Source organism: Mesocricetus auratus, unplaced genomic scaffold, assembly GCF_017639785.1.
Source record: "Mesocricetus auratus isolate SY011 unplaced genomic scaffold, BCM_Maur_2.0 Super-Scaffold_100004, whole genome shotgun sequence".
NCBI lineage: Eukaryota > Metazoa > Chordata > Mammalia > Rodentia > Cricetidae > Mesocricetus > Mesocricetus auratus.
In genome coordinates, this window is record NW_024429189.1 from 116,982,632 (window position 1) to 117,010,315 (window position 27,684).

Below are 27,684 nucleotides of genomic sequence, written 5' to 3' on the forward strand. Positions count from 1 at the left end.
TGGGGTCACAGGTATATAGTTACACATAGCTTATGTGAGTTCTGGAGATTTGAAATCAGCTACTCATGCTTACACAGCAAGTACTCCTGCCCGCTGAGGAATTTCCCAGCTCAAGAAAAATTTGTTTAAGGTGCTACGACAAGTTAAGTTAATTGTAGTTCTCAGTTGATGTTTATATCTGCATTGTTCTATTTGCAGCTGGCCTCTGTTCCATTCCAGCTGCTGTCATCGAGTTATTGATGGAGCACTGTATATATGCCCAAGACAGGCAGAGGAGGGGTTAATGATACATCAAGCAATTCAGGAGATTTCTGTCAGCAAGGCACAGGGGAGTCTAAGGTTATGTTAACACTCAACATGCCAATCTGGTCTTTGAAGCTAATTAGGGTCAGGCCTGGTTAATACTCGGTTGGGAGAAAGGTCTGGTGATGCTGTATGATACAAAGACAGATCCAGGGCCTCAACTTTCTTATGGAAAAAAAAAGTCACTGTCTTTTCTACCTAAGGTTAAATTGGACAAAACTCCATTTAAGAAATTACAAAGAAGCCACTTGCCGAAATTCAAATTCCTCCAAAACCAGCACTTCTTGAAATCAAAATAGATGTTCGTTTTGTTTTTTGTTTTTTGTTTTTGTTTTTGTTTTTTGATTTTTCGAGACAGGGTTTCTCTGTATTGTTTTTTGGACCATGTCCTGGAACTCGCTTGGTAGATCAGGCTGGTCTCGAACTCACAGAGATCCGCCTGCTTCTGCCTCCCGAGTGCTGGGATTAAAGGCATGCACCACCACCGCCCGGCTCAAAACAGATGTTCAAGTTTCATTTCTGCCTAGAAACTGTGCCTCTTCATGAGTCAGTCACAAAAGAACACGAGGCCACACTCTGACTGCGGAGAGAGGAACAGGCCCCCTCTTTGTTAGCAACAAAAACCCAGTGGACCCGCAGCTGTGTGCTTACCAGCATCTCTGCACCACTGGGCAAGAATGATGCCCCACTTCCTGAAAGTAAAACTTTGCCTTGCTGAAATACCCTGGGTTATATGGTCATCTTCTTGAGACCCCCCAGCTCCATTTCTTACAACCTGGTGCCCTAAGTGAGGGCTCTCTCCATGGCCAGGGCCTTGCAGACTTATTTCCATATTGGAAATAAGTTCCCTCTTTGCAATGGTCCTGGGTGTGGAAAAACTCTCCGGCTCCAGAACTAACAGAAATCTAAAAATCAAAAGTAGATCAGCAATTTGGAGACAGGTCACAGAGAGTACTGCAGCAACCAGGTGACTCTATGTACCAACCAAGGCAGGAAGCTTGGACTACAAAGGACCGCCTTGGTGTTTGGAGGTTTGGGGGGGGCGCTGAGAATGTGTCTAGAGTGGCAGTCATAAGGTCACTGAGAATGGGAAAGCTCCAGTGCAGAAGAGTTGATTATGTTCACGCAGGACCAGAACAGGGAGAGACGAGGAGTCTCCCTGACATCCCCCAGAGCCCATTAGAGTAGATGTTGAGGTTCTGGGAGTACAGCTCCAGAAAGAAGGGAAAGGATAAAGATCTGAAGCCAATAAGAATAAGATTCCTGGGGCTGAAGAGATAGCTAAGTAGTTACAAGCACTACCTGCTCTTCCAGAGGACCCGGGTTCAATTCCTAGCAGTCACACAGGGGCTCACACTGTCTGTAACTCCAGTCAGGAGATCTGATATTTTCTTCTGGTCTCATGGTGTGCAGACATACATGCAAGCAAAACACCCATATACATTGTAGAGTGCAGCCTTCCTGCCAGCCTGGTTCCAGAGCCACATCAGTCCCAAATGAACACACAGGAGGCTATATTAATTATGAAGCTGTTGGCCGTTTGCTTGATTTCTTACTGGCTATCTCTGACTTAAGTATTTACTCCATAATTGTTAATCTAAGTATTTCTCTTACCGGAGAAAGGGTCCGGACTTCTTATCCCTATGGCGGCTATGTGGTGACTCCCTGAGTTTTCCTTCCCAGAGTCCTCCTCAACTCCTAGTCCCACCTATCTTGCTTCCCTATTGGCCAACAGTGCTTTATTCAACAACCAATAAGAGACAGATTTCAGAATGACATCTCCCATCAATATATTTTATTTGTTTGTTTGTTTATGTATCATTTATGGGGAACCATTTTTCAAGACAGGGTTTCTCTGTGTAGCCCTGGCTATCCTTGGAACTAGCTCTGTAGACCAGGCTGACCTCATAGTCACAGAGATCCCCCTGCCTCAGCCTTCTGAGAGCTGAGATTAAAGGGGTGCATGATCACTGTCTAATAACTCATACACATTTTAAAAAAGAATAAGATTCTCCCAAACAGTCCTCTGGGGCACAAGCCCTAATAGTGGGGAGATAGTCCCTGTACAAAATGAAGCTGAGGACTCACAGAAGATCACATGGGGTGACTGGTCAACTGGACCAATTCTTTGGGCCCTTAGTCTATATCTGACCTGAGTTAATGTTAGTACTGAGTATTCTCTTCCCTAGTGAAAAGAGAGGGGTGCGAAGAAGGACCTCTGGAGAAATAAAATATCCCCCATAGATGTAATTGCAGCAGACGAAAAATTCCCCAACCAACAACCCACCTGGAATAATAATTAGGTCCATTAAAGCCACACAATCATAAAAGGGACTAGAAAATCAGTACCCTGATCCTAAAACATGAAAAAAGTGCCTTTAATATGTAACAGTGGAAAGAAAAGGGTCATGAATTGTTCCCAGAAAGACTGAAGGATCAGATGAGAGAGAGCTCTGGATTAGACATACAGGAGCCCTGGGACAAGGGGCGCTAAAATTACATTTGGTAGCTAACATCTGGCTAGACACTGCAGGAAAGTTACAGAAGACTGGAGGGTGGAAGGTCAGAAACTTGGATTATTGAGGGGAACCCAAAAGACGTGTGCAAGAAAGGATGAAGAAAAACAGAAGCAAAGGCAAAATAATGTGTCTATTATAAAACAAGCCAAGCAGCAAAGCAGGACACAGGAACTTGAGGTTCAAGTCATTCTGCCTAGGACTTCTGTCTTGTTTACTTCTCTACTGCTGTGATAAAACCCTGGCTGAAATCAGTGTGGGGGAACAGTGTTTATTTGACTTGTAGGTCACAGTCCATCACTGATGGAAGTCAGGGAAGGAGCTGAAGCAGAGGTCATGGAAGAATGCTGCTTGCTCACTGACTTGGTTCTTCATGGCTCTCAGGACTTCCTGCCCAGGGGTGACACCTCTCACAAGCTGTGCACCTTCCACATCAATCATTAATCCAAAAATTGCCTCTCAGGACAGGCCAATCTGATGGAGCATTTTCTCAAATGAGATTCCCTGTGCCCAGATGGCTCTAGCTTGTGTCAAGTTGACCAAAAAACAAAACAGAAAAACACTATTGAAACCCCCAGTAGGACTGAAGCAGAAGAAAATTCCAGAGAAAAAAAGAAAACAAATGTTATAAACGTGGGATGCAGGGACATTTCAAGGGGAAATGCCCAGTCTTAATTGTGACCTTTGATGAGAACTGGGGGAGTTGGATATTCTTTTTAGCAGGTTCCAGTGGGGATGCCCTATAGATCTACAGGTGAGACAGAGGAAGAGGAAATGGCTTTTCTGGCTGTTCTCAGGGATGCATGTTGCTCTCTGTTCTAGCTAGAACAAGGAGAACATCTTCTGCCATCTAAAGCTGCACTTACAAAATTGTCATGTAACTAATGGGCTCTGTGTGTACTTTTCCCCAGACCTATTGTTGTTTACAAAGAGGCTTTCACTTCAAGGTCACTGGTATCTCCAAGGCATCAGCAAAAATGGAAAATTTTTATAACTCTTAGGCCGTGCCTGAGTACAAAAAAAAATCCATGCAGAAAAGAGTTTTCATGGGCTGGAGAGATGGCTCAGAGGTTAAGAGCACTGGCTGCTCTTCCACAGGTCCTGAGTTCAATTCCCAGCAACCACATGGTGGCTGACAGCCATCTGTAATGAGATCTGGTGCTCTCTTCTGGTGTCCAAGCATATATCTACCATATCTACAATAAATAAATAAATAAATAGAAAAGAGTTTTCACATAGGAAAAAACTTGGCACCCTAAAATTGTGCATACAGGTAATACTATGTCCCACATACAATTTGGATTCAATTCTTGTTTAAGGAAATGAAATAACAGGTTATGAGAGAGAATTGTTGAGAATGTTGTAGATATGAGGTTCTATTTTTTGTAACAAGGGTTAACAAGAATACAGAGGGCCGGGCGGTGGTGGTGCACGCCTTTAATCCCAGCACTCGGGAGTCAGAGGCAGGCGGATCTCTGTGAGTTTGAGACCAGCCTGGACTACCAAGTGAGTTCCAGGGCAGCCTCCAAAGCCACAGAGAAACCCTATCTCGAAAAACCAAAAAAAAAAAATACAGAGTGCTTTAGATAAGGGTGGATTTTGAATGATAAAACCAAGACACAGAAGGTCTGAGCAAGCTGTACAAGGCCAGTGGAAGACAGGTGTGGTGACATATTGTTTATGACCTAATAAAGCTTGCCTGGAGATCAGAATGCAAAGCTAGCCACAGCCTTAGAGGACCAGTCAGTGGTGCCACACACCTTTAATCCCAGGACGCAGGAGACAGAGGCAGATGAATCTCTGTGAGTTCAAGGCCACCCTGGGCTACGTGAGAGTGAACCAGTCTAACGGAGAAACAGAGCTCACACCTTTAATCCCAGCACTAGGGAGGTGGAGACAGGAGTGGTATGGCTGGGTGGAGAGAGGAACATAAGGTGGGAGGAGACAGGAACTGAGATTTGGTGAGGAGCAGTGCAGTCTGGATATACAATCTGAGGTTCGGTGGGTCACCCCTTCAGTCTGAGCATTGGTAGAGGTGAGAGCTCTCTGGTAGCTTGACTGCTTTTACTTCTCTGATCTTCAGCTTGAACCCCAATATCTGTCTCTGAGATTTTATTATTCGTGCTACCGTCAGGATTTAGGATGATGTGTGTTTGATGATTAAAGGTTATTGTTAAAATCTATGGCTACAGTGATCTATCTACTCAGGGCAATGTTTATAAGAACAAGCATGGATGTCTGATGGGGATAATGACTTCAGTCTTTGCTAACTTTGCTAGGATTTAACTACTTGGGGAAATGGAGTCATAACAAAAATCAAGATTCATTTAAAACTGTCTAGGTTGTTTTGTCTAAGTATTACCTTAATGTTACACAGAAGCAGAATTTCATGCCGAGGAAAGCCATCCTTCAGGGACTTAACAGCCAAATCCCAGAAGCCATCACCAATGAGGATAGGAAGGTCAAAAGAGGACATCCTCTTGTCCTCCAAGGTTAGTCAAGACCAATAGCATAACACCCTTCCCTCATAAGTCACTATCCTCTTGATCAAAAAGGTCACAAAATCTCCAGAGATTGGACTCCAAACAGTGCACATCTTATAAGGAAGAGAGTCACTGGGCACTCCAGGCTATGTGTGATAAACACAGAAGTTATAATTGTATAATCTATACCATTGCTGAACATGTGTGTGGGGCATGTATGGCTTTTCAAAAGACAGACAAGAAGATGAAAAAAGTAACTATGAGAGGCGTCATGATCTGAGAACCTGAGTATCCAGGGAGATGTTGTCCAACGTGGGTCAACTGAAATCTTTATTGGTTATTGTAAACCCGGTGGTACAGCTAACCATCTAATGAAGATACTCCTAGAACCCATAGAAAATACCATGTCAGACAACAGAAGCCATTTTACTGACACTTGTTAATACACCTGGTTGAACATTAATGGGGACTGTCATACTCCTTGACACCCTTCCTCCTCAGGTAAAGTCAAAAGAATGAATCAGGTCCTTAGATGACAAGTTGCTAGGTTAATTTTAGAGTCTCATTGCCTTGGGCTAAGAGTTTGCCTATAGTTTTGCTTAGAATCCACACGTCCCTGAGAAGGACCTCGGACTGTCCCTTAGGCTGTATGGATTGCCACTCCTGGGAAAGAAAAGAACTTCCCACAGGGAAACTGAAAATCAGTTTCTCAGAAACTATGCCGAGCCTCTCCTCCTTTGCTTTCTCTTAGATGACAAGACTGCCTTATCCTGACATAACACTTAAATTTCCAGGCCATCCTGAGGACAGGACAATGATAAGAATCTAGAAAGAGAACAACTAGAACTGGCCTGGGTGGGACAGACCCTTTCAGGTGACATCAGCCAGGGAAACAGAGGTCTGGATTGGCTGAGGGAAGTTGGATATACTACCTCCGAGTAAAGAAGGCAGCTGGCAACAGTGCCCAGGGAAATTGGTGGATCCCACCACAAGGACACTTTGAAAGTAAAATTAAGGACTAGATTTAGCCTTTTAATTATGAGAAAAGATCATGGGAAACTTAGCGGTTGGTGTAAGTAAAACCACCTTTCCAGTAACCGTTCTATTTGGTGCACATCTGGTCACACCCTGTAGAACCTGGAAAGCCAGAGATTCCTAGAGTAGACTATAGAGGTTAGAATGGGGGTCAGGGAAGAGTGGATGAAGGATTGGGATGAGTTGAATATTTTGTCAATGAATTAACATGTTGCAACTGCCCAGCAAGGGGCCAGAAACTTGGGTGGTTCTGTTATACTCAAGTGGACTTCAGTGGTCCTAGGGATAGGATGCATGACCTTCCTCTTCAGAATGAGATGACCTGAGAGAATCAATCTTGTAAGTCCTCTCCTCCTCTCTGTTCCTGCTAGGAATCAGACACACCACCTGCCTGGAAAGGCAAAGGAAGAAACTGGAGTTCTTGGGAAAAGTGTCAGAATGTAAGGGCCTCTGTTTCTCTGAGGATGTGACATGTGCTAGCCTATGTGTTACCAGGGGAGCAGCCTGGTGATATTCTATAGGACCAGTAGTGGAAATCTCTCCAGCCAATTGGAGTGGGACCCGTGCTTTGGTCCAGTCAGCTAGCATCTTTACTATTGCATATTATCTTATTGGAAAGGGGTGCCTCTGACTCCAGAAAGGCACCACTGGACATTCCATTAGAGTGCTCTGATGAGTTTAAGGCAGGATTTGAATCAGTGTTACTCTGAGCACTTACCATAAACTAAAATATAGATTGAAAAAATATATAGGCAGGATGTTATGTTCTTACATATACTGCAACCACAAGGATTTATAAATTCTCATAGGGGCTCAATCAAGGGTATAGACGACTAGTTGGATGCCACCAATAGAATGGCATGGGAACACAGTTTGGCCTTGGACAGGATGTTAGCAGAAAAAGGAGGTGTCTATGAGATGATGGAGGCCATCATTGTACTTTCATTCTTAATGATACAACTCCTGATGGCACAATTACAAAGGCGCTCCAGAGTCCATCTAATCACAGTTAACCAAAGCCTCAGAAGCAAATGACCCTGTTTCTAATCTTACGGAATGAGGATTGGGAAAAGGGTGAAGACCAGTTCTCGCCTCCCTTAATTGTATCTGGGTGTTGTAAGGATTAACCCAAAGGCTAATTGAAAACAGCTGTATTTGGCAAAGCTCCTGTGTCTTATCAAAATAATGTTACTGGTAATTCAGAACTGGAAGGCTAGGCAATGGTGACTGAATTGGAAGAGGAGAATAAAAGTGTAAACAAGGAGGAAATACAAAAAAAAAAGATTAAATAAGACAAAGTTCTATTTTAAGAAAATAAAGAAGTCACTTGGCAAAAATTCAAATCCCTCAAGGGTCAGCACTTCCTGAAATCAAAATATATGCTCATTTCATTTGTCCCTGGAAATAGAGCCCCTCTTACTGCCAATCAGACCACAGTGAGTCTACATTCATTCAAGTCCATCACGATGATTACACACCAGTATCATTTGAGTGTTGTGACTTTAAAATGTATTATCTATTTATGAATACGTAAACATTTCTTTCCAGGGCATTTTATGAAAAACTAAAATAAAGAAATAAGAAAGTTTCAGAGGTCAACCTCTGTTAATCCTCAAGCTCCACCCACTTTTTTTTTTTTTTTGAGACAGGATCTATGTTTATGAGGGTGCTTAGAATTGAACTCAGGTCATCATGCTTGCTCAAAAGAACTTTACCAACTGAGCCACCTCTCCAGCCCTCAAATGCTAACAGTTCAGGGAGCATTCCTCCAGCTGCTGGTCACAGATAAGATAAAAATAGAAAACAGAAGAGCAGCCTGTGGTCCTAAACTGGACAGACAGCTAAAGGATAAACAATAAACTCACTAGCTGGGTGTCTTTCTGGCCCAAAGCTGACAGTAGCTAAAAGGTAAATTCATGTGATGAATGCAGATAGGTATCTTGAACACCCGCCCTGAGTTTGGGATCACACCAGTCTTTGACTGACTACAGAGTTGAATCTACATTATTAGAATGCAGTTCTGTCGTCTTCTGTGGCCTGAGAAGGTGGAGCTGGGGGGCATTCAGACCCCAGGCCCCTCCCTCCTCCTCCCAGTCGCCCTCCTTGCCTCCTGCAGTCCCTTCATCAAAGGCCCCTGTCTTCTGGTCTCTGGTCCTTTGGGAAGTTTCTCTGGAGGCATCCTGCACCTGAGACCTCCCCTGCCCTGTCCAAGTACCAGGTGACAGCTGAAATGGCCCTGAAGTCACCAGCCCACATGAAGGAAGGGGAGAGGAGGAAGACATGAACAGAGGGGATTTTTTCTTCTTCTTTTTGATTTTCGAGGCAGGGTTTCTCCGAGGCTTTTGGAGGCTGTCCTGGAACTAGCCCTTGTAGACCAGGGTGGCCTCGAACTCACAGAGATCCGCCTGCCTCTGCCTCCCAAGTGCTAGGATTAAAGGCGTGCGCCACCAACGCCCGGCTGAACAGAGGGCATTTTAATCAGATTCGGCAAGTCCCCAAGGCAGGTGGGGGGAAGGTGTGCATTTTTAAGCTCTAAGCATCAGACAAGATCTGTGGAGCAGCTCACTCTCCAGAACATTCTGTGAGGATGAAAAACTGTATCTGTCTGTGCCGCAGTCACTGGCTTGGGGGTTCTTGAGACTGAAACATGACCAGTGCCAGGAAAGCTGCATTTTAGATGCCACTGTAGACTGAGCATGGCCTTATTTGTTTCTTTTTAAAAATGTATTTTCAAGGTGAATTGTACAGGCAAATAAAAGTCACTGGTTTTTCAGTGTTCCTGGATGCGTTTTGAAGGCTGTCCAAAATTTAGAGCCAGCTGCCTTAGTGTAGACTGCCATTGCTTCGACGAGACACCACGGTAAAGCTGCTGGAGGAGGAAAGGGTTTATCTGGCTTACACTTACACTTTATAGTCATTACAAAGGAAGTCAGAACAGAAACTCAAACAGGGCAGGAGCTGATGCAGAGGTCATGGAGGAAACCTACTTGCCTGGCTTGCTCTCCATGGCTTGCTCAGCCTGCTTTCTTATAGAACCCAGGACCACCAGCCCAGAGATGGCACCATCCACTATGGGCTGGGCCCTCCCCATTGATCACTAATTAAGAAAATTCCCTACAGGCTTGCCGACAACCCAGTCTTACGGATGCATTTTCTCAGTTGAGGCTTTCTCGTTTCAGATGTCTTTAGCTTACATCAAGCGGACATAAAACTGTCCAGGACACCCAGTTTTGTGTGGTGCTGGGCGTGGAACCAAGGGCACGCTAGGACAGCTCTGACACCTGGCCTGCTTCACCAGCTCATTCCTGTATTGTGGCGGATAATATTTATTTGTGCATTTTCAGAGCTCCCATAATTATTTAAAGTATATCTAAAGTAACGCAGAGCAAAACTCCACTGACAAACCTCAGTTCACTCTCAGAACTGGTGGATCATAGGTATGGTAATTACAAGCCACTCACATCTGGGAAAACCAGACTCAACACATGGGAAATCAAGGCTCATAGAGCGAGGTGCCCTGCCTTGATACACAGAGCAGGTGGCCAAAGCAGGAGGGACAGATGGCCTGGGCTAGGAGGAGAGGCTGTGTCTCCCCTAGGGGTGTGGGGGAAGGCTCTCCCCTCCCCTCTCCCTCCCCTCCCCACTGCTCTGCCTACACCAGGGGAGAAGTTGGAGGTCAGAGGCTGCCTTGACAGATGGGATTTTGCAAAGGAAGAGGGCTAGGAAGAAAGGGTGTCCCCAGCCTACAAATGTCTCATGAAAGAAAGTGACTTTGTCCTTTAGGCCCCTCCCTAACCCCAGATGGCAGGGTTGAGAGGGAGAAACAGAAGCAAAGGGGATAGCAGCCCCTTCACCCTCAGAAGTTCATGGCCCAGGGACAAGACCTCTGCAAAAGCCTGACACCTGAGACCTTGGGTCCCAGACAAAGCTGGGGCCTTTCAACTTGAACCACCCTTTGTGACAATGCTAATCAGACCCCAGTGAGCCTGGCTGGGCACGCTGCCTCAGGCTTGCAAGTCCAGACACCTGCTGACACCAGCCCCCTCCACATCCTGCCCTGACACCGCCACTCAGGGCCTGGCTCCAGCCCCTCCTCCCAGCCTCCAGCCCAGGCAGGCTCTTGTTCATGCTCTGCTCCCAGCCCTAACCACTGGCTGCTGAGGGTCTCTCCCGCCTCCCTCACTTGCATTTAAGCCGCTGGCCTTGAAGTCCCCAACACACTCCAGAGCCCAGGGCCTCCTCAGGACAGGGATAACACCTGTGGCCCCTTGTCTTCCTGTCTCCATAGGCGTCCCAGCTTCCTGTACCCCATGTACCCCATGTAAGTTCCTCTGGCAAGGGTCTGGCTTGCCCCTCCCTGCCTATACCACAGCCCAGCACATGATAGGTCCTCCACAAATATCCATAGGGGAAGTAACAGGAGAAGGCAAAGGGCAAACACCCATCCCAAATGCCAGGGAGGCGACGTGTCCACAGAAAAGACGGAGATGCACGCACCATCATTTGCTCCAATAAATGTGTGTGCTCCTGTTGGGCTGGGATTAATTGTCCTTGTCATCCTTAGCTGTCGTGCCTCAGATGTCTGGGCCAGGAGGACACAGTGAGCACAGAACACTTTGGTTCTAGAGGAAGTGGGCATCCGGAGGAACCTGAGGGGGGTCAGGTAGAAACCTAGGAACCTTTACTGAGCTGTGATTTCTCCCTCTTCTGAACAAAACCAGAACATGGAAAGGCGTACACCCTCCAGACTACCATGGCCTCCAGGAGGACTGCAGGGCATTCCCAGGAAGACTCTCAGAGGCCATAGTCATCTCTTTCCCTAGGTCAGGGGCCACCTCCTCACCTCAGAGCAAGGGACTCCTTGCTGGGCTCTTGGGTTTGAAGGCATCCTTCCTACAGTGCTTAAGATTTCCACGCTGACCTCATCTCTCTGCCAGCTGCATCCGCAGGGTGCACTGTGTCAAGTTCACTGTTACCGGAAATCCTTGTCAACTAGAAATCGCACTTGAGACCGAGCGCTGTCCCTATGGGCTGGGGAAGAGCTACAGGCCCAGTTTTCCTTCTCTCTCCACCTACTCTACCCTTGGGAGAAGAGTCAGGCTGCCGTTTCAGCACCTCCTTTGATTGGCTCAGCTTCTGAGACCCAGGCTGTTCCCAACCAAGCCTCCCCTCTCCCCTTCTCACTGTCTGGGCCACTCTGTGCTCTCACGCAGGGCAGACTGAAGATGGCCAGGACACAGAAAAGGTAGTGAGGCCGGGCACATGCAGGGGCGAGGGACAGTCCAAGGCCTTGGATGGCCGTGGTCCCAGCAGGCTAGGCTTCTCCTCCTTAGCTGTGTCCCTCTGCCCTTTCACTCCAGACACGTGTGCCCTGCTCAGGTAGGAACCCCTCACCTCTTCCCTCTCCTTCACCCCCAAACCCAGTCATTAAGCATCTGTTACGGTGCAGTTCCTTGTGGTGCAGTGCATTGTGGGTGTCTACTTGTGCCTCAGAGCCAAACACATTTGAGGCAGAAGCTCTGCCACTGAGCTATACGCCTCACCCATGTTTTCTGGAAATAAAGTCTTGCTATGTAGCAGTAGCCGGCCTTGAACTCATCCTCTTGCTTCTACCTCCCGTGCTAGAATGGCAAGCTTGCACTACCACACTTGGTACTGTTGTCTGCCAGTCATGAGCTGGGTACTAGGGCTTCAGCTGTGAACAGAACAAACCCCAACACCAACAGAGATACAGGCCCCAAACAAGATGCATAAATGAACATAAGATGCACCATAAGGCACTGTGCAAAATTCCAGAGCATCCCGACCAGACGGTCGCCATTTTAGTGAAGCAGTCACTTCTGGAGGCAAGAGTGAGCAGAGAAGCCGGGCAGCGGTGGCGCACACCTTTAATCCCAGCAATCAGGAGGCAGAAGCAGGGAGATAGATCTCTGTGAGTTCAAGGCCAGCCTGCTCTACACAGTGAGTTCCAGGACAGCCAGGACTACCCTGCCCCCAAACTAACAAACAAACAAAACAAGAGTGATCATACGCCGGGCGGTGGTGGCGCACGCCTTTAATCCCAGCACTCGGGAGGCAGAGGCAGGTGGATCTCTGTGAGTTCGAGGCCAGGCTGGACCGACAGCCTCCAAAACAATACAGAGAAACCCTGTCTTGTAAAACAAAAAACAAAAAAAAAAAAAAAGAGTGATCATAGACCTGAATACACTGAGGAAAAAGCCATGTAGTTGCCTTGAGGACAGGGCCAATGTGAGAGGAACAGAGAATACAAAGATCCATGGGCAGGGAGTAAGTTTGTCATAGTATGCAAACTACAAGGAGACCATTAAGGAGTCGGAGTGGAGCCTGAGGCAGAGAGGGACGGGAAGTCACCCAGCTTCCTGGGGACAAGTGAGTCCTACTGATAGGGTGTTGAGTTATTGTGCAGGGAAAGGATGGGCAAAAAGCCTCGCTAGGGCTGAGTATGAAGAGAAGCAGGAGAGGGCAGGACAGTGAAAGGAAGCCTTGGGCATTTCAGGCAGTCCATGCAACAGACTGAGCCAGTGGTGGCAGCCGAGGTTTGTGAATGTCGGAATCCTGGGAGCCACGGGATCTCTAGAGGGATCAGTGGGAGCCACGGGATCTCTAGAGGGGTCAGTGAGACACGTAGTCCTTAGGGACGATCATAGGTCCATTTGGGAGCCCTGCAGGGAACACAGTGAAATTCAGAGGGAGACAGCGCCCACATCCCAGCTCCACCGCCTTTCACATCCTCCAGATGGCGCCTCCTGGTGGCGACTTCTTGAAACGGAAAGCCCTCAAATTGCTGTACAAGCTATCAAGGTGAGGTTTGCTCTTGATCCCTCACCTCCCCCTGGCTCCGGTGACGCACAGCATCCACCCGGGATACTACCTAGTGCTACCCCGCCATGTATTACCCCACATCAGCCCCACCCTGTGAGTGGTGACTATCGTCTCAGCAGAGAGAATGTTATTTCCACAGTCCAGCCTCTTATTGGGCGGCAGAGGTGTGCACAGGTTTCCATCCCTGCCTGCGCACCGGGAGCGAGCTCTCTGCCCCACCTCGTTTCTCAGGCTTGGTTGGAGATTATCTATGATCTGTATGTATGGGATTCCCTCACCTCCAACCCATTGCATGCCTAAACCAGGAGTGTCCAACTTTTGACATTGAGACATACTATTGTCATCTACAAAGTTCATGCTAGAGAACTACGCAATAGAGTCACCAAAAAAATTAAAATCTCATCATGTAAATAAGCTCACAGTTTTGTATTGGGCGGGGTTGATACGATCCCCTGCCACATTTAGCCCCGGGGCTGCAGGGTTTTCACACAAGACCAGAGGGAGCTGTGACTTCACTTGAATTTCACAGGTTAGGGCCCCTCCCACCACTCCAGGTGCTGTAGGTGGGGCCTCAAAGCTAGTGCGAGCCAGCACAAGTTAGCACCCGATATTTTTGTTACTTATTCTCCATTTTTCTTCCTTTAAAAAAGTGCTATAGAGCCAGGTGGTGGTGGCGCACACCTTTAAATCCCAGCACTCGGGAGGCAGAGGCAGACGGATCTCTGCGAGTTCAAGGCCAGCTTGGTCTACTGAGCGAATTTCAGGACAGCCTCCAAAACAATACAGAGAAACCCTGTCTCGAAAAACAAAACAACAACAAAATGTACTATAGCCAGGCAGTGATGATTCACACCTTTAATCCCAACACTCAGAGACAGAGGCAGGGGATCTCTGTGGGTGAGAGGCCAGCCTGGTCTACAGAGATTTCCATGACAGCCAGGGCTACACAGAGAAACTCTGGTGGCAGGGGTGGGGAGTGGGAGACAATTATAACTTTAGGTTAAACAGCCAACAGGCTTACAGATTCACAGATGGTTAAAACAGATCCGTTAAAGCTAAAGTTCCCTTAGACCACTCTAGCCTCCCCTTTCTGCCCCCTTGCACAAACGCCCCCACTCCACTGTCAATCTTCTGGATTGTTTCTTATAGGTTTCATGTGCTAAATTACTCACATACATCCCTAAAGAATGTTTTCAAGCCGGGCGTTGGTGGCTCAAGCCGGGCGTTGGTGGTGCACGCCATTAATCCCAGCACTCAGGAGGCAGGGGCAGGCGGATCTCAGTGAGTTCGAGGCCAGCCTGGTCTACAGAGCGAGTTCCAGGACAGCCTCCAAAACAATACAGAGAAACCCTGTCTCGAACCCTCCCCCCCCCCCAAAAGAGAATGTTTTCAAAAGAATCAAGTGACGTGGTGTGTATCTACTGCTCAACCCTGGGCCCCCGTGCTGTTCTTGGGTGTTAGGTACTTTTGACAAGGACTACAGGGTGCTGCCGCCCTGCGAGGGAGCAAATGAGTCCTTGGCTGGCCTGGAAGTGTCTCTACAGCCCTTCTCTATGCCTTTTCTCTCACAGAGCTTTGGCTACACGCGCCTTTTGCCTTCGACTTCCTGCATTCTTCTCACACTAGCTTTAAGGTCCTACCTGCCGCACCCTGGAGTGCTGGGGAGTGGGGTGGGGTGGGGGTGGAGAGCCCTTAGCTGTGAAATGCTAAGGCCCTTCTGGAAGACGCAGGCTCCTGCGCCCCCTGGCGGCTGCTCGCATGCACTGCAGCGGCGCCTTCGCGCCGTACCTTCCCACCCGAGGGTGCGGTCAGGAAGCTGCGCCTGTGGCGCGACGGAAACCCTCTTGTGAGTCCTGGGCAGACTCACAAGAGACCAGTCCTTGTGAGGCTGGCTTTGAGGCTCCCCAAGGAACGTGAGCGCCACCTCGAGTTACCCGAGGCTCTACACGTTTGCAGGTACCAGTTATGAATGAGATGTCCTTTTGTGTTTCTTAATGAACCAGGGTTTTTTTCTATTATATTTATTTGCGGGGGTTTGGGAGAGACAAGCAACACCGGTGTGTGAAGGTCAGAGGACAATTTGCGGGAATCTGTTTTCTCCTTCCATCAAACAGGTCCCAGTGATCAAACTCAGGTCATCAGGCTTGGGTGCAAGCGCTTTTACCTGATTAGTCATGTCGACGGCTCTCTAGTTTTGTTTTTAGACCGTGATGGCAGGGTCTTGTTTAATAGCAGGGTCTTGTTCTGCAGTGCACTCTGGCCTTGAACTCTTGATTCTGCTTCAACTTCCCGAGAACTGAGATCACAGGCCAGTGTGACCGTTCCAACTTTGCTGTCATGATCTTGTCAAATAATGAGCACCCGCAATTGGCGGGGCTAAACAGACGCGGCGAAAAGGAATCCGGAGTGAGATGGGCTGCGGGCAGGAGCCCTTTCCCACCCTGGCAAGCCTGAGTCTTGCCAGCCACTGTCCTCCCAGAGGACGCCCCGCCCACCTGCCTCGCCCCTGACAGCCACGTTCTAAGGTGCGGAGTAAGCTGCTGGCTCATTCATCTCTACTAGAAGGTCGGTTTGCCAAGGGCCAGAACTTTGAACTCTATTCACTTGTACATCCTAAGTCCTTCCCAAGGTGCCAGGCTTACAGCTAGCGTTTAAATGGAGTTGATAATGAATGTAGTCCTGGCTGTCCTGGAATTGCTTTGTACACGAGGCTAGCTTTGAACTCAGAGAGATCTGCTTGCCTCTGCCTCCCGAGTGATGGGATTAAAGGCATGCACCACTGCTGCCGGGCTTGAAAGGTCTCTGACATTAAGTACAAGAGGCAGCTTCAATATTTAGGAGTTGTTGGGGATGTAGCCCAACTGGTAAATCACTTGCTTAGCATGCACGAAGCCCTTGGGTGGACTCCCAACACTAGGAGTGGTGCAGTCCTAGACTTTGGGGGTAGAGGCAGGAGGATCAGAAGTTCAAGGCCATCTTTGGACAGATGTGGCATTTTAGGCCCGTCTGGGGTATATGTCTTTCAAAAGAAAGAAAGAAACAGACTGTGAGTTCTCTCCACTTCCCACCACAGTCTGTGCAAATAAACCTTAAACTTTCTGTAAACTTTAAGTTTCTCAAAGGACTTAGAGGCACGGCTCAGTGACAAAGTCCCTAACTAAACCCTGGGGCCATCCCCATCGCTAAAATGCAGGGCGTAGTGCTGGGAAAACTATTAAAAACTAAAGGATCTTAAACAACAAAAGCTAAAGGACTTTCTACAGAGGAAAGTCAGGGCAGACGCACAGGCTGGGTCCATTCACGTGTGCAGTGCAAAGTTATACTCACACAGCCCATGCGGGAGGCTTGTTACAGAGAAGACAGAGCTCTTCAGTGGAGGTGACATTTGACATTCATGTTTGGTGATGGGCAGAAAGGATATTCAACTGAAGGATTGGATTACTATGGTGGCTCCAAGGTACTGTATGCACTTCTGAAAATAGCCAAGGCAACTTTCCTGTTGGGAAAGCTTTGGCTTGTGAGGATTGAGTGAGCAGCAGGGAGTCTTCAAGGTTGATATCTGATTAATTAGAAGAGCGACACCAAGCCGGGCAGTGGTGGCGCACGCCTTTAATCCCACCACTCGGGAGGCAGAGGCAGGATCTCTGTGAGTTCGAGGCTGCCCTGGATCGACAGCCTCCAAAGCAATACAGAGAAACCCTGTCTCGTAAAAACCAAAAAAAAAAAAAAAAAAAAAAAAAAAGAATAGCGACACCATGTGGAACACCTGTGAGAGGCTGGCCACAGGCAAGGAGGGAATTTGGGACAGAGGGAACCCAACTGGACCCAGGAGGACAGGTGCAGAACCTTTTCAGAGCCAGCCTGTGTTCCAGAGACCAGCACATTTCAGAGCAAGCCTGTGTCCCCGAGACCAGAACACTTGGCCTTGGTGGAGGGGGGGGGTGTTCTGCCTCCGCCTTCCAAACTCTTCGTGTGCACTGATGGCTATATGGGCAGGAGACACACCAACAGGAGAAATTCCAGCCCAAAGTACCACAGACTCTGAGACCTGAAGAAGGGTCAGGAATGGGAGCTAGTCCAGCATCCTTCACAACAAGGGTCTTGGGTGTGGTAGTGGTACCCAGGTTATGAGGGAGAGGGAGGCTTTGCTCCACTCAAGACCCCACTTCTCTGGGCCTCAGTTTCCTCATCTGTACAGAGGAACTCCTGTAGTAGATCCCTGTAGTAGCAATGGCTAGTTACGTCTCGCTGCAACAAACCCTACCCCACCTTGGATTGTTCCTGGAGGGAACAAGCCGAAGGAGAGGAGTGGGCGGGATGCAGAAGGCTCTGGTCCCACGGGGACCGTTGGTAGTGGCTCCTGAGTACTGTTGCAGGGCCATCCCCTCGGTCCCGCCCACCTTCCCGCCACCGGGGCGGAGACAAACAGGTGCCGCCACAGACGCCAGAAGCCACGGCGCAAGCAGACCCTCCGTGACCGTCGGTGAGTTGCGGTGGAGCACGAGCGGGAGGGGGGCGTCCGTCCGGGGACAGTGGGTGGCCTGTGACCTTTACCCTAGTTCCTTCCAGGAGAGTGGCAGGGATAGGCGGAGCGGCTGCGGACTCTGAGCCTCCTCCACGCTCCCAGTCCTGGCCTGCTTGGCCGCGATGCTGCTGCGCAGCACCTGTATCCATCGGCCGAGCCTCAGCAACCTGGCCGGGGCGCACAAGGTCCCACCAGTCTGCGGATGGCTCTCCCTCCAATGTTGGACTGGTGTGGGAGGCCGGATGCCCTTCCTGGCCCGCAAGGAGGGGAGGAAGGAAGGGAGCCATGAGACCTCCTCCCTCCCTGAGACCTGGGCCACCAAGCCATGGCATACCCAGGTCCTTTCGCAGGTGGGATCACAGGAGGCTCAAAGAAAGCAAGCAAGTGACCCGAGGTCACACCGCCAGGGAGCACAGGCCTGGATGACAAGACAGCTCTCTCTGAGATCGTAGTGGGCAGAATGCCACTGCCACTACCTGTTTGCTGGCTGTGTGGTTGTCCAACCAAGTCTTTGCAAGGGGGAACTTAGTTGGCATGAGTTGGAGGCCATAGGAGAAAATTCCTGCCCCACTTTCCCACTGGGTGTGAGAGGGACCAGGTTCCTGGCCACCCAGCGGCTGCCCCTGTGCCGCCTCTTTTATTTTTTTGTTTTTTGTTTTTTGTTTGTTTTCTGCTTTTTCGAGACAGGGTTTCTCTGTATTGTTTTGGAGGCTGTCCTGGAACTAGCTCGGTAGACCAGGCTGGTTGGTCTCGAACTCAGAGATCCTCCTGCCTATTCCTCCCGAGTGCTGGGATTAAAGGCGTGCGCCACCAACGCCCGGCCACTCCTGTGTCTTTAACTGTTGGTTCTTGGACCCCTACACCTTGTCCACCATCGATGTCTCCTCACACCCTGCTCGATATCCCACTGCCTTCCCTAGGTTGGCTTTCTGGTCCACTGCTCTGCCTACCCAAAGCCAGGCAGGTCCTACCCAGTCCCCAGGGCCACCAGCAGGCCAGCGCCAACTCTCTCTGATCTGGCCCCCTCTGCTCGGTGGCCACCAACTGTCAGCCTGTCTATGCAGTGTGAGCATCCAACCATGGCGCCAGGGTGTAGGGTGGCCCAGTGCCTTGCAAGCCAGATGCTGCCTCCAGGGAGGAGAGAATACCTCCCCACACATACCCCAGTTCCCGTGGGAAAACTCTGATAGGCACAGATAGACTCTGTGGCTGGCTGGTTTCTGAGCATCCCAAGATGTGAGGCTTTGCACAGAAGCCAGGGAATTGTTACAGTCCAGAAGCAAGGTCACGCCACTCGGGGGAGGAGGTAGCCCGGTACCACACAATGTGGGTGTGGAACCGCTGACACTCAGTGTTTGATGTACAAGTAACAAAGAAGGTGGTATGCACTTGCCTAGCACAAGACCCTGGTTCACCCCTGCAAAACACACACACAAGAGGGGGGGCAGAGACAGAGACGCTCTGGCCTGAAGTCTCCCTCTGATGTCTCTGGTCACCCATTTGTTTCTGGATCTCATCTCAGGCAGAGACTTGGTCGGGTCTCTGGGCTCTGCATCCCAGGAAGCAGCTCTATCTTAAGGCCGGTGTTTCTGGTCCCCTCAGCCCTTCCTCACTTCCTGATTCCTGGCCCCAGAGCCTGAAATGTCAGGCCACCTCTTCTCACTCCTTCCTGGGGCCTGCTCTGCTCCACGGTCCCATACACCTCTGACCACTCCTTGAAGCCAGGGGGTTTGGTACAGGTGGATAGCAAGTAGCCATGCCAGTACCTAGACATGGGGCCCTGCTTCCTTCATGGCTCCCCATCGCTTGTCTCACCTCAGCCAGTCAGGACCGGTCTTCCTCTACCTAGAGCGACTGCGGGCCCTGAGGAGACGTCCACAGAGTCCTTGAAGTGTCCCCTCCCCTCTGCTTCTCTAATACCCTTAATCTTTTTTTTTTTTTTTTTTTTTTTTTTTTGGTTTTTCGTTTTTTGGCTTTGGAGGCTGTCCTGGAACTTGCTCTGTTTACCAGGCTGGTCTTGAACTCACAGAGATCCGCCTGCCTCTGGAGTGCTGGGATTAAAGGCGTGCGCCACCACCGCCCGGCCGTCCCAAGGCTGATCTTTGAGCATGGAGAGGGCTTTGCACTGGCTGGCCAGCTCCACCCTGGACCTGTTTCCCCCAGACCCCTCCCACACCTGCCTCCCAGCTTCTCCTGGCTCTGTAGCACTTCATGCTGCCTGGACGGCTCTGTGTTTCGATTCTCTGGCTTTCTTGGTGACAGATTTATTCACATTCACAAGAGCAGAGGACAATTGTTCAGCTGGGTGTAGGCACCCCATAAAGGCAGGTTACACACGAGTGAACCAGAGCCACAGGGCCACCAAAGACAGGGCTGAGCTATATATAGTCCCAGCTTCCAGGGAGGCTGAGGCACGGGAATTCCAAAGTTAAAACCTGTCTGGGCTGCAGAATGAGATCGCAGTCAGCCTGGGAGCTCAGTGAGACCCTGTCTCAAAATTGAAAGTAAAGGCAAGAGGCTGTGTAGGCTTGGTGACAGAGCTCTTGCCTGGCATGTACGTGTTCCTGGAGGGTGGGGGACCACGTAAAATGTGCCTGAGCTACGCCCCATCTCGTCTTTTACACGCATCTCCACACGCTCGGAACGTTCACGGCTCCAAGAGAAACAGTCTGACCTTCGTGTGCGCCGTTCCCTCTGCCTGGAACATGCCCTGGCTGTCAGCCATCAGTACGTGCTCCTTACAGGGTCTTCGGAGCGGTGGTGGCGCACGCCTTTAATCCCAGCACTCTGGAGGCAGAGGCAGGCGGATCTCTGTGAGTTCGAGGCCAGCCTGGTCTACCGAGCTAGTTCCAGGACAGCCTCCAAAACAATACAGAGAAACCCTGTTTCCAAAAAAAAAAAAAGTGGGGAAGCGGGGTGCAGACCCTGATGGAGCCCCACCTGTCTACCCACTAACCTCCCTAGGCAGGCACTCTCACGAGACAGCCCTGGAAGGGAGACTGCCTCCTTTAATTACTGACTGGCTCTCTCTGTTCCCTGTATCATTTGCTGTTTGTTGCGTCAGGAAGAATCTGGGCTACCAGAAAGCTCTAAAACAATTCTATATAAACTGCTAGAGGGATTCATGAGTGAGGTGACATAAAAGCAGGAAGATCTAGAAGATCTAGAGTTCTAGGCTAGCCTGGGTTAAACAGATTTTTTTTCTCAAAGTAAAAAAAAAAAAAGGAAAACTAAGGCTTGGAGTGTGCTTGTGACTACCCAACTGGGTAAGTACTGGCATGGGACCAGTTTAAGGGCATATGGTGGGGGGAAAGGGGTCCCCCCTTCCTCTATCCAAGGAGGAGCTGGCTAGGCTGATTCAGCTCTCACAAAGGACATGCCACTTGCTGGCTGGGTGGCCTTGTGCGGGGGACTTTTAGGCCACTTCCAAACCTGCTCATCGAGGACAGCAGTGTGGGCTGGGTAAGCTTCCTTGGCTATGATTGTCTAAAAATGTCACATCTGCTGACTTTTCAACTCGCATGGAAATGGCATCCTGGAGTCGTTTTCCCATCCACAGGTCAAAACCCAGTCTATGTGTTTTCCCCCTAAACTGTTTATGTCCTTGGCAAATTCCTCTCTTGAATTTTCAGTTCTTGGTTTATAAAAACTATGTGTGTTAAAGAAACAAGCCTTTTGTCGGTTTTGCCCATATCTCCTCCAGGTTGCCATTTGTCTTTTGACCTTGCTGTTAGTTTTTTTGTTTTTTTTGTTTTGTTTTGTTTTGTTTTTTTGCTGGAATATTTTGTTTACCTGTTTGCGTTTATTGCATTTGTGTGTGGTTTTTGGTTTTGTTTGTTTTTTTGTTTGTTTCCAGGCAGGGTTTCTCCATGTAGCTCTGGAGGCTGTCCTGGAACTCACTCTGTAGACCAGGCTGGCCTCGAACTCACAGAGATCCTCCTGCCTCTGCCTCCCGAGTGCTGGGATTAAAGGTGTGTGCCACCAATGCCCAGCGCATTTGTGTGTTTTAACGTGTCTGAAGTTAAATATATCAAGTTTTTCTTTTGTGGTGCCAGGATTTCTGCGTCCTGCTGAGGAAATCTTGGCCCAGTTGCAGGTTATCTGTAAACAAATGCATTATGTTTTCTGCTGATCGAAATCCAGCTTGTTGATGATAAACTTGAACTGTCTCACCAGGTGTCCCTCTCCACAAGCCCTTTTGCAGCCTGACCTGGAGGACGGGACAGCGAGCGTCTGGCCCAGGCTGCCCACGATGGCCTTCCTGACACACCTGCTGGTCTGCGCCTTTGGCATGGGCTCCTGGGTGGCTATCAACGGGCTCTGGGTGGAGCTGCCTCTGCTGGTGACTGAGCTGCCCGAGGGCTGGGACCTGCCCTCCTACCTCACTGTGGTCATCCAGCTGGCCAACATAGGCCCCCTCCTAGTGACCCTGTTGCATCGCTTCCAACCCGGCTGCCTGTCGGAGGTGCCCGTGATCTTCCTTATCCTGTGCATAGGCATGGCTGCCTGCATCCTCTTGGCCTTCTTGTGGAACGTGACCTCCTGGATGCAGGGTGGACAGCACAGTGTGGCCTTCATCGTCCTCACCTTCTTCCTGGCCCTGGTGGACTGCACCTCCTCTGTCACCTTCCTACCCTTCATGAGCCAGCTGCCCACGTTCTATCTCACCACCTTCTTTATAGGAGAGGGGCTCAGTGGCCTCCTGCCCGCACTGGTGGCTCTTGCCCAAGGTTCAGGTATCACCACCTGTATCAATGCCACAGAGACACCAGGCACCGCCTTGAGCCCTGTGACCACAGTGGAGAGCCACATCACCCAGGTACCCAGAGTGACCCACAGCCGCTGCCGCACTGCGCTTGGCCACAGCGTGGGGAAGGGAAAACTTGCCTCCTTCATTTTCATTGTTTCTTCAGCAGGACTGCCCGTTATTTTACTTATTTATCTTATTGGTGTGTGCATTCTGACACAGGTGCATAGGGTCACAAGGGTGGAGGTCAGAGGACAACTTCATAGCGTCAGTTCCGTCTTCCCGCCCTTACAAGGGCTCTAGGTTGTCAGTCTTGCATGGCCAGAGCCTTCACCTGCTGAGCCGTCTTGTCGGCTAAGGGCTGTAAGCTAAAGTATGTGAGGTGGGTGGGCAGCAGGAAGACCATTTTAGGTGCGTGCATGTTGGAGGGTCGTGTGAGTTTGAGATTCAAAGACCAGCCAGGTAATAGGGGTTTTTAAGCCTTCCCAAACAGGAGAAAGGGACAGGGGCATGGGGCTCATCGGGGTGTGGAAATGTACTCTGGGAGGGAAGAAGAGATGAGCAAAGGTGGCCTGTCATAAACTCAGATGGAATCTGACAAGTGACAAATGTTGCATATCTCAGTCCTGAAAATCAGTCCCAACTCAACCAATTTAGAGTAACCAGTACTAAGGAAGTCTATCTTAGGGTGACATAGTCTCCTCTTTTAGTTAGAGTGGGGGTTATCTTGAGCCTCCAAATAAAATCAGGAAGACCAGGGAAATGGGAATCTAAGGTCAAGACTCCCCGAGACTCAAATTTTTATCTGGGAATCTGATGGAACAAATGTTTCTGACATCTCAACCTCCCACAGGGGCGTAGCTAACCGCAGCTTTGTTTCTCTGCAGACAACCCATGGTCCTGCCCTGTCGCCCCTCACCTGGCACCTAGAGAGTCGCTACCTGCCCCCACGCTTCTCGCCACTTCTCTTCTTCCTCCTGCTGTCCCTCCTGATGGGCTGCTGCCTGGTCGCCTTTTTCATCCTGCAGCGGCAGCCCTGGGGACGGCAGGGCTCCATAGAGGACCTTCTCCACTCCCAGGTCACCCTGCATTCCATCAGGCCACGAGACACGGAGGACGCCAGCTCTCTGGGTGCCCCTGTAACCAGCCCAAGCAAGGGGTCAGTGGAAGTCAGTGTAGCCTCGCTCCGCCCAGCCCAGCTGACCTTCATCTACTCCGTGGTGGCCTTTGTCAACGCTCTCACCAACGGTGTGCTGCCTTCAGTGCAGACCTACTCCTGTCTGCCTTATGGACCTGTTGCCTACCACCTGTCTGCAACCCTCAGCTCCGTGGCCAGCCCTCTCGCCTGCTTCCTCCCCATCTTCCTGCCTAACAGGTACTCCACCTGACCCAGGGAACTCTGAGAGTGGAGATGACTCCATTTCAGAACCCCAGGTGCCAAACCCCACTTACTGAGTGATGTGTGAGGTGGTTGGTATATGATCTCCCAGAGGCGTGGGATAGCTAGCATGCTTGACCTCTGTCCCTCAGGGTACCTTTCTGAAAAAGTGGAGTGACAGTATTCCTCCTATGATGACTAGGAATGTGATATAGGTTGTTCTCTGTCAGTGCCTGGCACTTCCAATGTATCAGCAACAGAGCCACCAGTCCAAGAGGAGTGACAGTCAACTACCGAGGTGGACACCTGGAACCCTGAGACCTAGAGAAGGGGATGAAGCTGCCCTCTTGCCCTCCTGCCTCTGGCCCAGCCAGCTCCCTCGGGTTTCACTTCTAGGATAGCCAGGCAAAGATGTAATGCAGGCTACCAGAATGGGCTGGGCCCTGGCCTAAAAATATAAGCTTCATCCTGGACACCCGACTGAGGTGATGGCCATGGAGAAACAAAACAGGAAAGCTGGGGTCAGGTGGCTGTGCTCACTCTGATGGAGGCACCTACTACACCACCCAGATCTCAAGTTGCTTATGGCAGCACAAGGAGGAGTTAGTCTGGGTAGGCGGTCTCTGTAGGGGTACAGTCTCAGGTTACAGTCACAGGGGAAATGTCTTGGTTAGGATTCTATTGCCGTGACCACACAGCAAGTTGGGGAGGAAACGGTTTATTTGGCTTACACTTCCAGATCATAGTCCATCATTGGAGGAAGTCAGGACGGGAACTCCAACGGGCAGGATTCTGGAGGCAGGAGCTGATGCAGAGAGTTCCTGCTTACTGACTTGCTTCCCCTGGCTAGCTCAGCCTGTTTTTTTTATGGAACCCAAGACCAGTGGCCCAGGGATGGTACCACCCACGGTGGGCTGGGCCCTCCCCCATTGATCACTAATAGAGACGATGCCTTGCAGCTGGAGCTCATGGAGGCATTTCCTCAGCTGAGGCTCCTTCCTCTGATGACTCTAGCTTGTGTCAGGTTGACACACATACAGGAAGGAAAGGCTGCTGGCGACAGTTTCTTCATGTACTGATCAATCGCTCCTAAACACTCATTCAAGGACCAGGGGCGGCGGCGTTGCCATTTCTCGGAACACTTCCTCAGGGGCCAGCCAGATTCTGATGGAATTCTGGAAAGTCACCTCCAAGGCTCATGACTGACCCTCCCCCCAGGCAGATAGCAGGCCTCCCAGAGAGAAGGGAGGGCCCTGGAGAAAGCACACCACACCCTGAAGGGCCCTGCAGAGATCAAAGCCCCTTCTGGTGGCTCTCCCTGGCAAGGAGCTGGTATCCTGAAGAAATAATAGCCAGCACAGCGCCCACAGCTGGGAGGCCGCCCAGCGCCTGAGCCTCATCCGCTTCTCCAGGGCAACTCTGCCTACCACACTCCCATTGTGCAGGCAAGACTAGGTCAGAGGTGGGTCAGCGACCAGTCTGGAGATTGGGGTGGCTGAACTGTGATCTGGTATGAACATATGAGGTACCTTGACTCTCCGTGTCCCCCTTAATCTAAGTAGCCTGGGATTGTTTTCTGTGACGGCTACTCTGGAGGCCTGGGTGGAGGGAATAGACATCAGGCTTCTCAACTCCTCTCACGCCCTTCTCCGCTCCTCCACAGGTCCCTGTTGTTCCTGGGGTTGCTCACAGTGTTGGGAACCGGCTTTGGGGCCTACAACATGGCCATGGCTGCCATGAGCCCCTGCCCCACCCTGCAGGGTCACTGGGGTGGAGAAGTCCTCATTGTAAGTATCCCCTCCCACTCTCACTTCTAAGGCTGGGGGCACCCCAGGGACAGCCCTTTCTGTTAGTCTAAGCCTTCTTAGTGATTCTCATAAAAGCGGGGACTCAGGAAGGTGAGGCAGCCATGGATGCTACCTCTCTCATATACGCCCTGACTTGATCATTTGGGGGAGGGAGAGACACCTGGGTTTCCTTTTACTCTGGAGGGTTAGGGTTCAGGGTCACCTCCGTAGGGCCTCCTTGTAGCCAGGGGCAATTTCATCTCTCTTGGCAAGCCCCTGAGTTCTCTTCCTTCTGCATCTTCCCTGATGGCCTGCAGGTGCTCTCCTGGGTGCTGTTTGCAGCCTGTCTCAGCTATGTCAAGGTGATGCTGGGTATAATCTTGCGTGACCGGAGCCGCAGTGCCCTCTTGTGGTGTGGGGCAGCAGTGCAGCTGGGCTCGCTGATTGGCGCCCTGCTCATGTTCCCACTGGTTAACGTGCTACAGCTCTTCTCATCTGCTGACTACTGCAGCCTGGACTGTTCTGTGTAGCCTCGGTTGGCCACCACAAGACACCGTCGCCGCGGTGGAAAACCAGAACCCAGAGAGCAAACCCCCCACCCACTTCTCCGTGTGGTCATAGATCTGGGTCTGAGCTTTTTAACCCAAAAGCCCTCCTGCCGACCTGGAATTGCAAAGCACAGCCCTCCCCCAACACTGGGCCTGGTGCTTAGGAGCCCCAGTTGCAGACTTTGTTCTTTGACTTCTGAGAGATCTGGTTTGCAGCATTCAGCTGGAGGCAGCCCAAGGACATTAGGGGAGAGGCTGGGACATTAAGCTGCCTGTTGCCTGCTGTGGAAACTTGGGGAAGTCTCTTGACTCCTCATTAAGGGGGCTGTGGTAAGCCCCCTTTAGCTTGTAGGCTCAGGCATCTAGTGGGCTCTCCTGAACTGTCTCCCGCACAGACACCCTTCTTAACAGAGGGAAGTAATGAGAGGACTTGGGAGGGCCCCTGCCTCCATCTCTTATCTGTGTCCCAAGAAAAGAACACTGCAGGACACTGTCTACAGAAACCCCAAGCATCTCGGCCCTGGGTCCCAGCCCAGCTCTCTGCCTTCCCTGTCCCCCAGGATGGTGAGACCCTGAGATAGTTGAGGGAAGCCCTGCCTCTGAGAGCAAACCCCACCAGGGTGCACCGCGGACAGTGAGGGCCTTAGATTGGGAGGGGGTCTCAGGCAGGAGGGGTTTGTCTGTAATTATTATCCAGTTTTTGTATTTTGTTCCTTTTTATAAGAATTAAACTTTCTATGCTTTTACACTAGAGGCGATGTGGGCACAAGAAGTCCTGTGATGGCTACACTGTATCAGTCTAACTGTAATTTATTTTCAGCAAGGGCAGAGGAAGGACTGGTGCCAAGCCACTTTTCTAGACTGGGAGATCAGCGCCACCCTGCACCCCTCTTTACTCTAAAGCAGGGTGGGGGAGATGGCTCAGCCATTCAAATCTAAGGCCCACAACGAAAGCCTCATATCTAAACGATGCTCATCCGGTTGCTCCCTGTGTGTAGGCAGCATCGGTGGGGCCTGATGGGTGGCACAGCCTGGAATCCCACCTATGGGTGCTGAGGCAGCAGAGTCAAGACATCAACAAATCCAGGCAGGCTTGGCGACACCCACCTTTAATCCCAGCACTTGGGAGGCAGAGGTCCACAGATCTCTGTGACTTCAAGGCCACCCTAGTCTGCATAGTGAGTTCTAGGCCAGCCAGGAAGGGCTAAATAGTGAGATCATCTGTACATGAACACACACCAAAACCAACACTTTCATTACTTCCTGTTCACCCTTCCAAAGTGGCAGGAAATACAGAGACTTCCTTCTTGGACCTCAAGATGCACGGTGGAAAACCACTGTGCTGTCTTGAGCTCCTCCTCACTCTTTACCCTGGGTCGCACGGCACTCCACTGCAGGTGCCAAGTCATTCATCTGTATTTGAAGACACTGGGAGCAGACGAAGACTAAATCCGCACAGGCAGGAAGGAAAGAAAGCAGTGTTCTCAAATGACACTTGAAACCTGGCAGCTGCGGGCAT

The 27,684-nt window shown here is 50.3% G+C and overlaps 2 protein-coding genes across 4 annotated transcripts in view; one reads left to right on the forward strand and one right to left on the reverse strand.

The window, feature by feature from the left end:
- The window catches only part of LOC121140296 (protein piccolo-like), a 22,221-nt gene extending 4,367 nt beyond the window's left edge, over nucleotides 1-17,854 (reverse strand). Inside the window, exon 1 of the mRNA XM_040744997.1 lies at nucleotides 17,450-17,854. Coding sequence (XP_040600931.1) covers nucleotides 17,450-17,854 — 405 coding nt within the window. The remainder of the gene's footprint in view (nucleotides 1-17,449) is intronic.
- Nucleotides 4,582-26,916, forward strand: Slc52a3 (solute carrier family 52 member 3). Of its 3 annotated transcripts, XM_040746482.1 has the most exons (6): nucleotides 4,582-4,621; nucleotides 5,197-5,311; nucleotides 21,882-22,524; nucleotides 23,340-23,827; nucleotides 25,494-25,617; nucleotides 25,935-26,916. In XM_040746482.1, exons 3-6 carry the CDS (start codon nucleotides 21,958-21,960, stop codon nucleotides 26,145-26,147), a joined length of 1,392 nt encoding a protein of 463 aa, XP_040602416.1. In that variant the 5' UTR covers nucleotides 4,582-4,621; nucleotides 5,197-5,311; nucleotides 21,882-21,957; the 3' UTR covers nucleotides 26,148-26,916. The 3 variants fall into 3 exon arrangements, with proteins under 3 accessions (XP_040602416.1, XP_040602417.1, XP_005072582.1); XM_040746483.1 differs by lacking the exons at nucleotides 4,582-4,621; nucleotides 5,197-5,311 and adding an exon at nucleotides 15,003-15,136; XM_005072525.4 differs by lacking the exons at nucleotides 4,582-4,621; nucleotides 5,197-5,311 and adding an exon at nucleotides 17,576-17,663.
- The last annotated feature ends 768 nt before the right edge of the window (nucleotides 26,917-27,684 follow it).